This window comes from Polyodon spathula, chromosome 2, assembly GCF_017654505.1.
Source record: "Polyodon spathula isolate WHYD16114869_AA chromosome 2, ASM1765450v1, whole genome shotgun sequence".
NCBI lineage: Eukaryota > Metazoa > Chordata > Actinopteri > Acipenseriformes > Polyodontidae > Polyodon > Polyodon spathula.
Window position 1 is genome coordinate 82,885,834 of NC_054535.1, and position 18,402 is coordinate 82,904,235.

The window sequence follows — 18,402 nt, forward strand, 5'->3', positions numbered from 1 at the left end:
GGGGTTGTGGATTCAGACCTTGGTGAAGCCTGTCTTAGCTTAAAATAAATCTGGAGTAGAGGAATTGGTGATTGCTTGTGATATCTATCACATACCAGACCATTTCTGAAGATTTTCTTGGTTGGTTTAAGAGACTCTTCCGACTTCATACAGACTACATAGTAACTTTAGTTTAATGGGCCCATCCTGTTGGGTTTATGTCAGTGATAGCTCTGTGATCCATTTAACCGCGTGGCTTCCAATACAGAATGTTTATCTCTAGTGATTGTGCAGATACTGGTTCTTACCAAAAAGAGCAAACAAGTAGCCTTTATTAAAAAATAAAGTACAGTGAGTGGTGTACCCTAGAAAACAGACTGAAAAGCACAAACATTTTTTATTTTATGTTAATGAAGTAGATTAACTAATAAAAAGCATATGCACTGCAAAATGTGTAAGGAGCAAAGTACAAAAGTAACTCAGCATGAGAAAAACATTACTCGCACACTTACGAAACATTGATCTATTTTGTTTGGGATAAATAAAAAATATTTGTGGAGCACAAGTAAGTGTGCTAGTTATTCATCCTTTTGAATAAAATAATTCCTTGGCTGAGTTTGAAAATTATGTTTTCTCCTGCTTGGTAAAGAAATTCTACACAATGCTTTGCTTGGGTGCAAATATTATTATGTGTTCACAAGACAGAATTTTACAGTAGGGCATTGCTGCCAAACATAATAAATAAATAAATAAATAAATAAAATCACGTAATTACGTGAAGACTATCATGTAATTTTGTGATAGGGAATGATCACGTAATTATGTGATAACAAATTATCATGTAATTACGTGATAGGGATCATTTATTGGGACTTTTTACAACCATGTTGTTTGAGTAGATAAGCTGCAAGTACGATACAGTAACTTTAATAAGCACATGTACTGTCCTTACTCATAAGTAAATCCTTTACCAGCTTTGGAAAAATGTAACTCTGTGATCACATTTGTCCATGCATAATGTTTATGCTATTCTATAAACCTGTTGTTAAATTAAATAAATGCTGTTTGATTTAAAAAAACATCTTTGGTTATACCATTAATTTACTAAGAGTATACAAAACAACAAGAAACAAGTATCATACGACACACTTGCGGAAACTGAATTTTAAGCTGATGTCACTAGTATATGGAAATGAAAGACCACAGTCCTTCTGAATACAGAGAAAGCTTCCATGTGACCCAGCATTGCAGTACCACGTAATTACGTGATAATTCCCTACCACGTAATTATGTGTGTGTGTGTGTATATATATAATTAACTTTTTTTTTTTTTTTTATGTATGGCAGCAAAACACTTCCGCAAAATTTAGTGATCAGGAACGACACTTTATGGTTACAACCAAACAGACGCACATGTCCCACTAACCCTTTTACCAATGCCGTCAAAAACCCAGCTGGATCAATTTACAGTAGCTATTGTGACAGTCCATAACATAATAGCAGTGCTGTACGACTGCACTAGTTTTATAACTGAACATAACAGCCATGTTAACAACAACAACAACAACAACAACAACAAACAACGCAATATGGCCAATCTATGTCTCAAAGAATCCTGCAGCATGATACATAACTGTATTTAAACTGAGATGTTTCATTACTATTATTACTATGATGTTTCCAGTACTGAAAAAGGTTACACAAGTCTACAGATCTGAAGGGACTAAATGTATGTGTACTGTATAGTATTTAAATACGTATCAAGCACTTAAAACATTAATATATGTGATTTTTTGGAAGAAAATTTGTATCATTAACCGAAAAAGACCTGGGTATCCAGTACATTATGATGGGAATCTGTGAAATGTACATTCTTTGTATTTCTTGGGAAATACAAGCACGAACCACACTTACTCCTCATTAGGGTATTTGACATTATTACTTGACCCCTTTTTATTGTGCTGGGAATATTTTGGCACTTTTTTTGTTTGTTTGACATATTTAGAATATGCACATATTTTAAACGCAACTCAGGAGGCTGCAGCAACTTTTCAACTTCAGCATTGCCTTTTAAATAGTTCAATCTAAGTGGAGGTTATGTATATACTGTAATACAAGCATATGACCATATAACCAAAGAAAAGGGGGACCCAGGTCATAATGTTGCTAATAAGAAATAATAAAAAGTATTTTAAACTCTTGGTTAACACTCTTTATGGACTGGATTGAACACCACCTTTTTTTTTTTTTTTTTTTAAACAAAAACAGTAACTGACGGCTCTTGAATTCTTTAGGGTTTCATTTAATAACACATATGCAGATTTCACTTAGGTCTTCTTTAAGTTTAAAGGGAAAAAAAAGCAATACAAAAAGCAACAGCTATCAAACAATGGAAAATTCCAGACAGTATTTCAGAATATAATATTTTCTTTACCTAAGTAGCTGTGTGCAGGTTTTTCCTCCACTACTCTGATTCTTCTTGCTCCTGCTGGTATCACCACCGCTTCAACATAACCTGTGAATAGCAGCAACCAAGGTTAAAAATGGCAAGGAGTCCCCTAACTCATACAGGAACAGCACTACCATGCGGGAATGAAGGATGAGCCACACTTTCATGGGTTCCCTGGTTTGAATGCTGATCCTGATCCTGGGCTCTGCACTGGCCTATGTGCCTGAGTATAATTCTCATCACGCTTCAGTGACCGACACATCAGCCCCATGAGCTAACAGTGCAAGGTTTAGCAGTGTAGCTTGGTAACAACCTTTGCTTGGATGAAAAGAAGTGATTAACTTGACCACAGGAATGGAGGTTTACAGTTGTCAGCAGCAGGTAACAAAACAGTGCTAATGGTTCCTTTGCATTCACAAAATGACTGTTTGAACTTGTTACTTGTTGTGCTGGAGCATTTACTTGCTCAATATGACACTGGCTGCAGACAAGACTTAAGCCCCTTTCACACTGACACTCCTACTCGTGTCCAGACCCGGGTTCTGGCTACCCGGGTCACAATCCCACGTAGCGTGAAACCATGTATTTGGGTCGTACCTGGGGTTAACCCGGATCCCAGTGACCCACCTCAAGATGTTGGTTGACACGCTTTGACCCAGGCTGAGAGGGACAAAATGCATGACGGCCATTTGTAAGCCAATGAGATAACACAGCCACGCCTGTGAGAAGGTTTCATTTCCACAAGGAACATTTCTGTTTTGCCATGTTTTTGTTGATTGAGATACAGAATGAGCCAAATGAAGAAAGAGATGAAGAAACATTTGCTCTAATCAAAATTTGGGCCAACGGTTCAATCTTGAGAAGCTTGGATGGAAGCGTCAGTAACAAGCTGCTTCCGGGGCATTGATACGCACATTGTGAACGTGTCTGTCACCCAGGTCAACCCTGTTTTATGAAAAGCAGTGTGAAATCGTGTAACCGGCTGCATGACAATGGGTCCTGATCCGAGTAGAGCATGCCAGTGTGAAAGGGGCTTTAATTATAGCACAGTGTAGTTAATGCAGCTGAAATGCTACAGCTACAATGCAGGTACTCTGCAGTTTGTGTAAAATCTGCAGTGACTTATCCTATTCCAGTACATTTTCAGGACACCCTAGATATGAGATGCTCATCGTAATGTTTTTTTCAATTTTTTTTAAAACATTTTAAATATATAATAATACTAATAAAAAATAATAATTACATTTACTAAGCAGTTGTATGTGCTTTTTAAATCCATGATAAGGATAAGTGTGGTGCTCTGGTATGCTGACAAATTAGAAAGTGCCTTTCAGGGCTAAGAAAGGTCCAAGCTCAACTAGCTGATAACTTAGCAACATGATCCCCAGCTGTGACTAACCCTGGGCAGGGGAGGCAATAATATTACAGAGAAGAGAAGTTGGAAAGAGACCATGAAACATATTAAAGGTGACTTTTTTGTTTTGTTTTTGCTTGGTGCACAATATAGTAGACTTGCTTTAATGACTAATGATAGACCTTGTGGGATTATGGATTTATACAATGTCCTGGTGCGTACACCCCATTAGATTCAACTGGGTTCCCACTAAAGGTGCGGATAACATATTTACCTGCCCCCCTGGTGTGGTTGAAATCTCCTTTAATGACTTTGCATGATTTGCCGTTTCCATTGCACAATCCACAATTATCTTCTCTGGCTGAAGATCCCAGTATACCGTCGCAGCTGATTTTCTGTACAAGAAAAGGGAAAGGGTATCATATCAATCTCTGCAGAAGGGTTACTCTGTTAAAAAGGGAATACTAATATGTCTGGAACCTGACTGGACTGGGATTACTCATGTAACTGGAATGTTTCTATCTGACCGTCTTCTTAATGTATCAGCAATACAAGCTGAGTAAAAAAAAAAAAAGATTAGGTCTTGTTTGTATAATTCAAGATATATAGGGCCATATTTCCAAAGTGCTACCTCCAGTATTCAATATATAAATACCAGTTAAGAAAACATAGCTGTAAAAACAGTAGGCAAAAGCACCTGCTTGTGCTTGAAAGCCAAATAAATCCTTACTGCACAACCTGAGCCAACAATCTGAATGTGCTGAAATATGCAAAATGAGAAATGCTTATCAACTAAATAACACTTCTATGGATTTCTCTGACATACTGTAACATTGGTGTCAAGCTTTAACTCCTGTGCAATTTATTTAGATTTTTATTATGTAAAATAATGTCATAAATAAATTTATTTATGCTCAGGGATAAATAAAAATAAAGGATTTTTTTTTATTCTCTCCCTACAATAAATAAATGGCTCTCAGGACTTGCTTGGGGTTTATTTTAGTAATTGAAGATTACCAGAACTAGCAAAACCATACATTAATGTTACTGAGAAAACAGACATGGAAAAAGTGACCAGTGAACTGTGAAATGCAACCAACAAACAGTCTGAAGCCAACTTAATGGAATAGCAGCAGGGGAGGCATTATATTATATTATTTCATTGTGACCTTTAAAGTTTGCCTCTCAGAGTCAGAACAAGTGCATAAAAAAGTAACTTGTATCAATATCCAGCTTTAAATACAATATCTGCTACTTTTTCTCAAATTGTGAAATAGTGGTGTCGCTCAGCAAAGAGAACTGGATTAGCAACCTTGTTATATAATTTGCTTCATACAAAATACCTGCTGAATAATGTTACATTAACATATTGAATTACAAATTGCTTTGTAGTTTTCTATATACTTAACGAAAAACTAACAAAAATTGAAAAATGTGACATTTCAAAATCTAACATGAAATACAATACTACTAGAATGGCTTCCGGTAGACTTCTGTGATATCATTTTGTATTTTTTATTATTACATGATGTTACAAAAAACAGTTTATATATATATATATATTTTTTTTTTAATATATATATATATATATATATATATATATATATATATATATATATATATATATATATATTTTTTTTTTTTTTTTTTTTAATTATGACTGAATGGGACGCTGCATATGTGTAGCACATTGTAGAAATACTGTGTGGTGATGAAACAGGCCTGTTTGCTGCAAGGGAACGATCTTGGGCGACTACTTAGTTCATGACCTTTTTTTCCCCCTGATGCTTTAATCAGAAACTAAAGGAAATCATATTTTCGTTCTACTTAATTGAAAGTCATACTTTTCTGGTATACCAGACACTGGGAATTTCTTCAGTGTCGAAGCGGGTTGGCAGGGACTTTTAGACTGAAATAAATCATATATTCCAATTTCAGGGAGGTCTATAAAACGTGGGATAGCCAGGGGTTAGAAAGATGATTACTAGTTTTACAGACTAGACTATTTGTGTTCTGCTTAGTTATATATAGCACATTGTAGAAATATGTGTGTGTGTGTGTGTGTGTGTGTGTGTGTGTGTGTGTGTGTGTGTGTGTGTGTGTGTGTGTGTGTGTGTGTGTGAGTGTGTGTGTGTGTGTGTGTGTGTGTGTGAGTGTGAGTGTGTGCATGTGCGGGTGCGTGTGAGTATGTGAGTATGTCAGTGTGTGTGTGAGTGTGTGTGTGTGTGGGGGTGTGAGTGTGTGTGTGTGTGTGTGTGTGTGTGTGCGTGTGTGTGTGTGTGTGTGTGTGTGTGTGTGTGTGTGTGTGTGTGTGTGTGTGTGTGTGTGTGTGTGTGTGTGTGTGTGTGTGTGTGTGTGTGTGTGTGTGTGTGTGTGTGAGTGTGTGTGTGTGTGTGTGTGTGTGTGTGTGTGTGTATTATATAAAAGCAGATCAGGGGTTCATTTGTAAACAAAAATGTATCAGATATCATCATAAGGAAGATGGGTAGCATTTTGGTTTACAGACTTAAAGTAATGACCTTGATTTACAGTACCTGCCACATATGCTTCAAGTTGGTGTCCGTAGTTACATGCTGACCTTTGCCAAGCTATGCTTTAACATAATCTTCAGGTCTGAGCCATACCAGTTCAAAAATAGTAGCATTTTCACTCATATATGTCACATCCTTAAACATATTGTTACAGGACACTTTTGCCATTCACTACATGGAACAGGAAAGCATTTTGTATTGTCCATGTTATGCATATAGAGGTTTTTTTTTTTTTTTTTTTTTTTGGGGGGGGGGGGGGGGTCATATGGTTAAAAATGTGCAAACTATATAATTCTTGCCAGTTAGACTGTCAAAGGTACCAGATCTGGGATCTCCTGCAATCCGGCACAAATGAACCCCTATATATGATGCAAATGTGTATTATATACAATATTTTGTAAAACAGCAACACGGTTTATAAACAGCATTCCAGTGTTCCTTCCTTTTCAAACTGTATTTTACTGTCTTCTGTGCCATGACAAAACTTTACTGGATTTTAACAAAATATCAAAAAAAAAAAAAAAATGCCAGAAAGTTCATTTTTTCTGCAACAGTCCTTAATAACAGTGGGTTGTTGGTCAGCAGATTAAAGCTGCCCCTGTGATTCCAAACTGAGCTTTCAATGGAAATTATAGTAACGGAAACACACTATCCGTATACAAGAGGTTTCAGCGATCCTATTTTCCTTGCTGATTTTTTTTTTTTAACTTGACCTAATAAATAAAGAACACAGAGGCATTACACAAGAGTGTTTGGTTTCACTTTCAGTTCGTACTGCATCAGTGAACAAATATACAAATATACAGTGACTCCCAAAAGTAAAGCTTCATTAAACTATTATGGCCCATTTCAAAATAGTTATGTATAAAATAAAAATAAGTCTTAAAAATGAGTGTGGTCAGATTATTATGGCAGGAATCTGACAAGGATCATTGAAAATATGGTTACTGGACCTTTCACATTTTATAACAGTTGTAGATACTGAAAAAATATTGTAGTTTCAAAGCATTATTTAATGTGATGATAGTAATGAATTTCAAATAGTTGTTTTTATTATTATTATTTTGAACTTTCATGGCCCACCTACATAAGCCTCTTAAGTGTTATAAGCTGGTTCTTGGAAGACTACAATTTAAAAAAAAAAAAAAGAATATTCCTGACACATGATAAAATGTGCACTTGTAAATCCCTTTCATGAAAGCTTTTGATGTATTTTACACTAGTGCATAACCACTGACCCTGAATGGTTATATCTGACAATGTGTGTTAGTAAACTTTATTGCGACAGGGGGATGTGACAAATACACAAATCTATATATAACTAAACCAGTCCAGTCATATCAAGGCATGTACTATACAAAACGTTGATGCCTGCACACAAATGTCTGAATGACTCATCATTTCAGCTTCCTTCTATGGGTATCATTAACATGTTCACGCCTGTTCCCAGGAATGGTTTTTCTGTTGCTTAAAATAGTATATAATTTCCTCAAAAATGTATGCTTAACTGGTATCTTTAACAAGAAGAGAGTTTGGTTAACACAGCAAATCAAACTTATACGTGCTCGCAAATTATCAGGCTCATGAATATACAATATTAATAGTTAGTGGATTTGTTTTAGGGGGAAAATGTTTGTTATTAAAATCTGTAACTGTGAAATCTGTAATTTCTCCACCATTATGAACCCACAAACACGCATTTTTGTCCAGAAGGTGTCAGGTGTCACAATCTGTTATAGAAACAAACAAACAAACAAATACCCAAACAAGAACACAGAAGGAAACTGTGTGTGCTCACCCTTTTAACAGTTTACCACAGTACTGTTGCATGGCATTTTTGCAGTTTGTTCATGCTTTTCCTATGATTAAACTCTATATTTACTATATTTTACTTTAGTTTGACATGTTTTAATAGGGTTTACCATAGCTCTCTGGTGTTTACAGTACATTGCTTACCATGTATTCAGTATGCTTTATTACACTTTACTATGCTTTAACTATCGTAAACTTTTATAAGGACATAGTAATACAATTCACTTCACAGATCGTCTCAGCCAAATCATTAGAATAGGAGAAGGGTAGTATTTTCACGATGGGTATTTGGGTATCAGTGTTAAAATTGTGCATAAAAAGGTGTGGGCAGTTGTTTTGGCAAGTTATGCATTTTTTAAAATGAGTAATAAGGGGATTGTACTACACCTGGCACGTGCCGTTTGCACAGATATCTGATTCCTGAGGTCCACACAGAGTCCCATCAAGTACTTTGTCAGCCAGCAGTATTGGCTGGTCGTTCCCCAATGTGGAGCAGAATAAAGTGCAGGGTTTCTCTACCAGGAAAAAACATATTAAACATTAGAGCTGGAAAGATTTCTCATGGTTGATCAAGCATTTCATTGCTGTTATTTGGGGCTCATTATTTGATATTTTATGATCGGTCAGAGGCTTTTCATTACCGGGTTCTTTAATCAATGTTTTTAAATCAATGATTACTCCCTCTGCTGGCTTGCTTGATGTGAAATGATTTAAGCTGCACTTGACCGAACATCCTATTTTCAGTGGTGACCTGCTGGCAGTAAGATCAATAAGTAATTCATTTCAGACAAAACAAATCATACAATAAAAAACATTTATTAAGGCACTCACTAAGAACAGATGAGCAGGAACCATTCCCAGTTTACCACAATATCTTATAAAGTTAGATTGTAACTTACTATTAGAAAGCCTTTTAGTTCAGCCAAGCGCCTGATCTGCCTTAAAAAAACTAAACCACACGCCTGAAAAGAAGTTGACCTTTCAAAGCCCCTAAATCGTTGTTTTTTTTTAAGCCTATATGCTGTCCTTGTCTGTAATAGCTCAGCTGATTTTGCATTCGATCAAAAGGTTTTAAATTTGATATCCGGGTGACAGTGTACATAACATTACGAGAGTCACAACATTTTGGCTTAACCTGGACCTCTGTGACAGAAGCAGTCAATTCTTACAAATGTTTTGTCAAGATGTCAATATCCTTTGTGTTATTATTAAACATTTAGCAAATTGCCCACTCAACTTCAAATCTACTCTTTAGCCATTTAATATATACTTTTTTTCCCATGTGTTGTTACTGTTCAGAGTGGTGTGTAAAGCAAATATAAACTTACAGTGGCTGACTCCTTTGAACAGATACTCAGCAGTTAACTACACAATACACTAATACACTAATAATTCTGAAACATAGGTAAAACATGATATCAAATTATATATGCCTGTTTTGTTTTACAATGCGTTAATTAATAATTAAAAGCTCCTATAGCTTTACATGTCATATCCAATTAAGTTAAATATTTAGGTCAACATTTAGTAAATTTGTATACCATCATACAAATATAATAACCATAACTACTTTTTTCAAATGAAATCTGAAAAAATGTTTGCAACATATTTCAGTACAAAGCATAATTTTCAAATTGTCTGAGAATCAGGCTGTTAGGGTTTGAAACACTGATGGGAACTGGCTTGAGCTCTCTTTCTGAGTATGCATGGAAGCCTGGCCAGCTGTGCCACATTGTATAGGGAGTTTAAGTAAAGCTTTTAACATTATTAGCTTATTTATTAAGAAGAACCTTTACAGTATTACATTATAGTTTTAAGAAAGCCTAACTATCGGTAGATCAAAGTTTGTATGATGAGTTCCTGAAAAACAACAGCAAGTGCCTGACATCTGGCAGATAAGTAGCTATTCATCCCTAGCTGGCAAGAACAACTAAAAAGAGATCACCAACCTGCTGCAGTAACTCATTGCAAAAGCCGGCAATACATTCATGTGACCAGGAAGTCAGATTTATCTATATGACATTATATTTTCCACAGTGTAATTTTAAGGAGCAGTGGGATGCGACTCATTTACTGTGACACACCCTCTCTGTATCGTTGTATTATCACAGCTTTTTAAAACAACAAAAGTGAATCACATTTCAGTGCTGGCTGTGTTATTATGGCGCTGGGACATTTTGAAGTTGTTGTTTTTTTAAACAAAAGAATATCCCAAATGTGCTCCTGTTTATGTTATAATCACTTTTTGTTTTTAACTCAACAACATACTGGACTGGATAACATCTTCTTGGAATCTGTAAGGTCCATTACTCATTTATCTCAAAGCTTCAGTGTTGTGTTCCTTTTAAAAAAAGGTCTGCTTTAAAAAGGAGTCTTAAACTGCATTAGACCACACAGGACTAGCAATTTCTAAATGGTTCTTATTGTGAGATTGGATCAGGTGAGCCTTCTGAGTAGAATTTTAAAAAATGAGGCTTCCAAATAAAAACAATCTTTGGAAATTGAGATTTTTTTCTAGCTTTTCTAATGTGGGTTTCCTTACTGACTGACAGAGGGAAATAACACCTGTAACAATTGAAGTCAGGTAACTAGTTTTAAAGCTGGATGAGACTGACACCGTGTTTTCATTATTTTAAAAGAAAACGCAAAAGTATGAAGTAAATATACCTCGTTATCAAGATCATGTAAATAGAAAAAGCTGATGTCTGTCAAAGTCTGGAACAGTAACAGTACCATGTTAAAAACAGGTGGTGTTTACTTCCCAGCATCCTGTATTATATAAACAAAATACCGTAACTGTTATTACTATGCTCATCTTTAAAAAGGCAACAACTCCATCTTATCCTAATTTCAATCACTCAAGCACGAAATAAAAATAAGCAACTGTCACTCATGTGCAATAAGGTAAGCAAGTCACATAGTAACGGATTCCTGGTTTTCAGTAATAGCACAGTTAAATCCTGCAGTGAATCACAGTATTTCTTTATATTTTTCTATTATTTTACACTCTTGTTTTGCTCATCAATTTAGAATCTCCAACTATATTCCTTCACTACAGCAACTCCCCACAACAGCTCAGGACAACTGAAGTTCATTGGGTGCCCTTCAATCCAACAACCAAGTGCTACTTTAAATCCAGGAGCTCCATTCCCTGGAGCACAAAGTCTAGCAACACAGTTGTCAACTCAAGCTCAATGGGAATAGTACATTGATGAGAAACAGTTGGCAGTGAGCCACTTAGGGATTCCAATTATCACAGAATGTGTAATGTGGAATATAAGCACTTTTAAAATGACACCCTGCATTAGGTCATACATGGAGTCTGTATTGAAGATACCCACTGGATCCTGGTCATGTGGCTTAATTCCACCGGGTCATGCTTTCTTACACCATAGTGAAGAGAAATGTATCCAATAAAATCATGTATGACCTAGTCTGAAAAATAATTAGAGACAGGAAGGTTTAAAATCTCCTAATTGTTGCTAGAAGAGCTCTGTGGAGAATAATAACTCCTCAGAATGTCAATGTCCTCCTATTGTGTAGGGTTACAATACATGTCCTCTTTTTGGGCTTCCGATCTCTGTCCGGCAGATTTTTGAAAAATGAATGAATGTCCAGGATTTCGCCTGCTCTACCCTTTGCTGCTGCTGATGCTTACACAACTGCAATTCCCGGCGTGTGCTAAGAATGCCGCACCTGCGCAGATGGCATGCGACTGCATTGTTCACTGGGTCGGTTGTACTGGATCTCGGATTTGATCTTGCTACTGTGACGTATTGGGTTGTACTAAAAGCATCAGGGTTGATCCTAAACTCAGTTTCCATCACTGAAAATATGTAGATGTTGCTTGAACGTCAAATTGCAGCAGTGCACAGACAATAATATAAACAACACCACGCTACAGTGAGTTCCAAACTTAAAACGTTTTCTTGTTGTTTAGGTAAGTGCTTTGATCAGTTCAGAAATCTCAATAAATGTGTGGAAGGTTGCAAAAGTGATGAAGAGTTCAAGAACTTGCTAGCACTCCAAAAATGGGCCAAATATTTTGACAGGTCCAAAAACATTGAATGTCACTCAGCACTGTGAAAGATTGCACAGTTATTTGCTGTTCCCTCTCTCAATGCAAATGTAGAACAAGATTTTTCACTGATGCAAAGCCAGTGGACAAAGGAAAGGGACAGCTTGACTGGCGAGTCTCTGAAAGGGATCCTGCTCTTACAGCACAACCTCAGGCAAGCATCCTGAGCTACTTCAACCACTGCTCAGAAAGATACGCTCTGCACAGAAATATGCATGGGAATGAAAAGAAGAAGCACAGTAGGACAGGGATGTTTGGTGCACAGATTTGACAGTTATCTTGCAAAGACTTTTCTGATTGCTAAGCAATAGGGAACTGACTGTAAAAAGTTACACATATGTTTGATGCAGGCCATTATTCTTATTTTAAAAAAAAATCATTTTCAGATGTTCAAAGTAGAAATAAACTTTACAGTTTAGTTTAAATTTAGTTTTTCCTCCCTTTTTGCTCCCTTTTTGCTCACTAAAGTAAGTCCTGAAGAAACAGACAGGTTTATTATATTATACTGATCCATGCAATATACCAAGACTTGGCAAAAAACACTGTCTGAGGTCAGAAGAGAGCAACCCCAGTCCAAGGCATCCATTAGACATGGGTTTCTGCCAGAATCAAACACTTGGTATCTCAAGAATCTTAGTTAAAAGCCATGCAGACTGTTTTCATACAAATGCTAAATAATCTGCACTGTTCCCTGCCCAAGCATCTGTATAACTAAGATAAACTATTAAAAAAAAAAATCAACATACATTATTACTGAAGCTCATTAAGAGATCTGTTGACGTCTGGTGTGACATTCTGCAGTACAGAATGTTTGTGTTACACCCAGAATGACCTATAAAATCTGCAACCAAAAAACCAAAGCCCACTTAGTGACTTCAGTGTAATATTTTCTTCACAACATTTTAAATATATATTAAGTGTTTTCCACCTACTCAAATGACCAAGTACAGGTTTGAAGCTGCAGCTACCCGGAGTGGGAGGCACTCTGAGCTGAGCTCTGCACTTGTGCAGGTGCAAAAAATTTTGGATGGGAGGAAAAAAAAAAAAAATATATATATATATATATATATATATATATATATATATATATATATATATATATATATATATATATATATATATAAGGATTTACATTGTTTTTCTAAAATAAATCTTGTTTGATACCTTGAACGTGTTTGCTGCTTTTCCTATTGTTTTAAGAAAAGTTACACTTGCTGTTATTTTCCTGTGCTATATTTGGTTTGTAATCTATTCCATTTTAAAGGTATGATCAATGCACTTCAGTTATCAGCTGTTAAACCAAACTACGACATAAATGTAGTGTAGACTTGAACCTCTAATAAAGAACAGTGCTAACATAAGAGAATCGTGTCTACAGTAAGTGTGGAAGCTAAACTGCTACAGTCACCGCCACTGTCGAAGTCAAGGTTGGTCTCTACAGGTTAGGGTTATACTGGAAAGTCGGTAAGCCACACACCTGCCTCTATATAGAAAGTGAAAGATTGGATTTACTCCTTGGGATTAAGTTGTCCTGCTTCATCAGATACGACTCTTGCACAGTGTGCATACACAATTGTGCTGTACTGCTAGGAGCTGCTGTTCAGCTGAGACATCCAGTCTACCTGCAGACACATGCTACACAGTCCCTAAATACTATAACTAGCACTATTAACAATGCATGATACTTAATGAAAAACAATCATGGGACATAATCAAGAAAAAAAGATACTGTTCTATTGAAGGCCCATCAATTTCTTTTATTTGAAGATCATTAGGCAGTTTACAACATCTCATTTACCCTTGATCCAGAAGGTTTTGTGTTGTTTTTTTTTTTTGTTTGGTTAGTTTTTTTGTTTTTTTTGCTGAATTGGCAGATTCAGAAGGGTTCTAAGAGCATATAAACCTGTCTATCTATATCTGTGTATAAGATTATAGATTATAGAGATAGGTTTGTGTTTTGTCTAGAGCCAAAGGGCCTTGAAGAAAATAGGAAATTCTGGTCTCTGTCAAACCAAATCTGTGGAGTGCTTTCCAGATCTGAGGGAGAAGGGCTGCCAAATAAAAGGCGCTTTGTACTTAGACAGGCGGACCAGGACAATAGTGATGTAATCTCACACATGGTTATTTTACTGTCTGCCATGTCTAAAATCTTCCACACTCAAACCCTTTCAGATTAAACATAGTTGTGACTGTAAGACAATGGCCACAATTCTAAACACAAAATATTATGAAAAAATGCCAATCTTTCTGATTCCACCAGAACACAATTTCATGAAGGTGAATGGAAGAAGGCTAATCCACTGTCTTAAAGGGGTTATAGCTAATGAAATGATTCCATGAATCTTAGCTGTCATGTACTTCCTTTCTCTGTATAGATCTTGCATGTGTGGGTTTGAAAAAAACACATGTTACTGCACATATATTTCATTTTACAAAATGGTATCTGGTACCATATTCATGGTATCTGGTATCAAAAGAATGAAATCACCCCGGATATGCAAGTGTAGCCGACTACCTGAATGTAAGGTATGCAAACGGATATCTTTCCTAAATTAGTATGGGACTAAGTGCACCTACAAGATCTACATGGTAAATGGAAGTGCACAACAGGTAAGATCTCTGGAATTAATTCATCATCTATTAGCAGATCTGAAATGTTTTGATAGAGGGCTACAATACTAAGTGCTCGATTGTAAAGTTGTTTCGCAAGAGAGGAATGAAGAGACATTTTATAATCTCCATTCGCCAGGCTGAATCAGTGCCCATATACAAATTACCAGTATACACTAACTACTTGCAGACGTATTGTTTCAGACAACCAATATTTTAAAAGCTGATGGTCTAGTGATCACCCAGCTGCAAAAAAAACAAAAAAAACAGTCCCAGCAAATCAATCTAAATAAGCACATGTTGCCCAACTCTGCCGAGGTCAGGCTTACAATATGTTGGGTTGCAAGGCTTTCACCAGGGAGACAACCTTGCTAAAAGCTTGGGTTGTGGGGATATATAGAGTAGGTAATCTATTGTAAAGAAAACAAATAGCTCTTGTGTAATACATTACATTTGAGTTTCCTTATTATATGACATCACCCCGATGGCCATCACCACCTGCAATGGAGTATCTATTTGTGTCTGACTGTAGACATGTGGTCAAGCTAGTCTCAATCTGGTAGTACAAGCTGAATTTCCTGATTGATTGATTATTGATTGCTTGACTAAGTGTTTTGGCTTTCAATATGACTCCCACCTAATGAAGTCATATATTCCCAAATATTGTTTATAAATTGATACTTTATAACATGTACATTTTATTGTGTTTAATTTATCATATGTTTAAAAGCATTACGTGCTTCTTCTCTATAACAGTTTCTGTTTAGATCAATATCTACAATGCATAATTACTAACCACTTCTAAGAGCTGGATTTCTGAAGTGAGGTGGTTTTAATATTATCCACTAGGGGAATGCAGCTGTAATTTCTCCCCTCTCTATACTCCCCTGGTGGTCAGTATTTGCTGAAATAGTAAGTAGGCATGGTAAATAATGATCTAATCAGAAGCAACAATTGAACGGACGCACATAACAGGGTATTACAGTGTAAATATATTTTCCAGATTTTCCAGAAGCAAACATTGCTTTATATATATTTCAGTTTTGTTTTCACAGTACACTTTAAAAGGAGACTGCTAAAATAAATGAACGTCATAGGAGAAGAAGAGAATCAGTGTTGGAAGTGATAAATCCATTATAGTAATGCAGATAAATAATTGAGTAAAGCAGTCTTATCTACCATTATCTGTGACAGAATACCACTGGAACGAGTGCTTCTGATACAAAGGTCTGTTAAAGGACTGGCACTGTAAATCCCTGAAGCTTGGCACCCCTGCCGGACAGAGAGTGTTCTGGCACACTTGATACTGGACTCTAACACCAGGACAGTCTCTACCTTCGGTGCTGGGTCTGTGGAAATACAAACAACAGAAATAAATCTGTGAAATACACAGAAATGGGTTTCATTGTAGCTGAGTACTGTTGAGTACCCCGGTGACAGCTGTGCTATGTCTCAACAGCATGCTCCTGATACAAAATAATTAGGGGTCTACCTAAATCTCGATTTTGCGGAAATCGTGAAATTCTGGGGTCATCGTGAAATTCACCTCTTAGGGGCCAATGCATACCGTACAAGTACAGAGAGGAAAAAAAAAAAGAAACCTCATTTAAATGAATTACTGCACAATGCAAGTAATGTAAACTACGTATCTTCCTTCTGTAGATAGCCCTTTTTTCTTTCGCCATCCTGTGTGCATTGCACTTAAGCAAAAAACAAACAAAAAACGTCCAAAAATAACATTTACAAAAAAAATTCTCCAAAGCGGTTAACGTTCTTGTTTACTATTCAAATGACAACAATCAGCCTATCAGCGTGTCTGTACTGCTTTTCTGTGACCTGTACTGTGCAGTAGTGGGTGGGACAAAGTCAGTGCTGCATTGTTTTGATTTAGTTTGCTAAAATCCAGTTTCAGCATTGGAGGTAAAATAGTAGAAATGGATGACAAAGCAAAAAAAGCCAAGAATATTTCTGTGATTGATCGTATCAAGATATTTCCCAAAGAAACTGCACGTGCAGATCGAGGTAATTGTTTTGCATTTTTTAATGTGTCTTTGAAGAAAATATGATCGATCGCTATTTAGCTTTGGAATCACACATTAAACAAAGGCTGCTGAACAGAATGTAAAATAAACAGCTTTCAGAAATCAAACTGGAAAGTCAGCCTATACATAATGTATTCCTGTCAGCAAGTTAAGTCAGTACTGCAACGATCTAGCACACCCTGGTTTCAACCTGGTGCTTACTTTTTCGCAGTTGGAATTTTAGGCCCGAATAGCCACATTTTCTTTGTTTTGACTCTGTACTAATACAATAAATTATTGGATGGGACAAATAACATAACAGCGAACAAGCTGCATACATTGCTTTTATTAAAGTATGCCAGATGCCCTTGGGTAAACGAGTTTTGGTCCTGTTTCTAATCGATTTCCACATCTGTATAACATGTCAAAGCTTTGCCTTAACTTCCAACCAATTCAGTGGATGTAGACGTGCAGTCTCAATGTATGGGCAAGTCAACTGCAGGGGGATGCTGCATGCTTGCCTTTAACAAATGACAGCATTCGGTTTTAGTAAGGAAGCACATACCACTATTTTAAGACTTTATACTGCTCTGAACTACTGTCTGCTTAGGTTTATTTAATGTTTAAACATGTCCGAGAAATGTCAGCAAAATCCTAATTTTATTCTGCAACCGACCAGTGAAAAATACGTAAATTTAAAGCGATTTAAGTAGACCCCTAAGTATAATATAAAACAGTATACACAAGAGTCTAATTTCCTGAGTTAGGGGTTGAGGCTACTTTTACATAATATACATACATTCATAACTGTATTCTCTGATTTCAGTCCTAAATCACACACAACACTGGATCGGAGCAGGTCGCTGTTAGAAAGGAAATTGTACTGAAAAATAAGTGCCTGTTTATTGTTAATGAAGCAATATATGGCACACCCAAGAAATGGTGACACCCCACAACAACTCACGTTTGTTATAAGGTCATTTGAAATTAAAATCAACTCACAAAAAATGGGTGTAAAAAGAACACCACAGTCAAGTGCAATACAAACCGAGGGCCAGCTTTCAAAGCTTCTTTTCAAAGGTGAACTGACAGAAGGCCTACCTGGGATTATCACAACTGCGTTGACGGACACTGACCCCGGTGTTACAGGTTCTGCTGCAGGCTCCCCATGCACTCCATGAACTCCACTCCCCATCTGTGTGCGCAGGTAAAAGAGCCTTTCTGACACATTCCCCAGCTTTGCACCACTACAAAATGATACATTTAGTAGTTTAGATTGACAGTCGTTTAAAAAATATACATATAGATATATGCTAATCAGACCACTCTGACCCTGCCTATCACAGCACTGTCATCTTGGAGCAGCCCATCACTTATGCACTAAGGAGTAATTGGTCATCCAAGATGTATGTGTGTAGACTGCGACTTTAACGACCTTTCAGTGGAACAAATGAATTATATCCGTCCCATATAACACCACCCCATCACAAACCATAGCTTATCAAAGACGGACTCCCTGAGGTTTTCCTCTTTGAGACAACTTGAACCGTTACTTGTCAAAAAATAGC

At 36.5% G+C, this 18,402-nt stretch overlaps 1 protein-coding gene across 1 annotated transcript in view; it reads right to left on the reverse strand.

The window, feature by feature from the left end:
* The window catches only part of LOC121302267 (A disintegrin and metalloproteinase with thrombospondin motifs 19-like), a 104,419-nt gene that overhangs the window by 28,959 nt on the left and 57,058 nt on the right, over positions 1 to 18,402 (reverse strand). The window contains exons 12-16 of the mRNA XM_041232116.1: positions 17,936 to 18,081; positions 15,993 to 16,162; positions 8,513 to 8,640; positions 4,057 to 4,177; positions 2,414 to 2,494 (exon numbers count right to left, since the gene is read on the reverse strand). Coding sequence (XP_041088050.1) covers positions 2,414 to 2,494; positions 4,057 to 4,177; positions 8,513 to 8,640; positions 15,993 to 16,162; positions 17,936 to 18,081 — 646 coding nt within the window. The remainder of the gene's footprint in view (positions 1 to 2,413; positions 2,495 to 4,056; positions 4,178 to 8,512; positions 8,641 to 15,992; positions 16,163 to 17,935; positions 18,082 to 18,402) is intronic.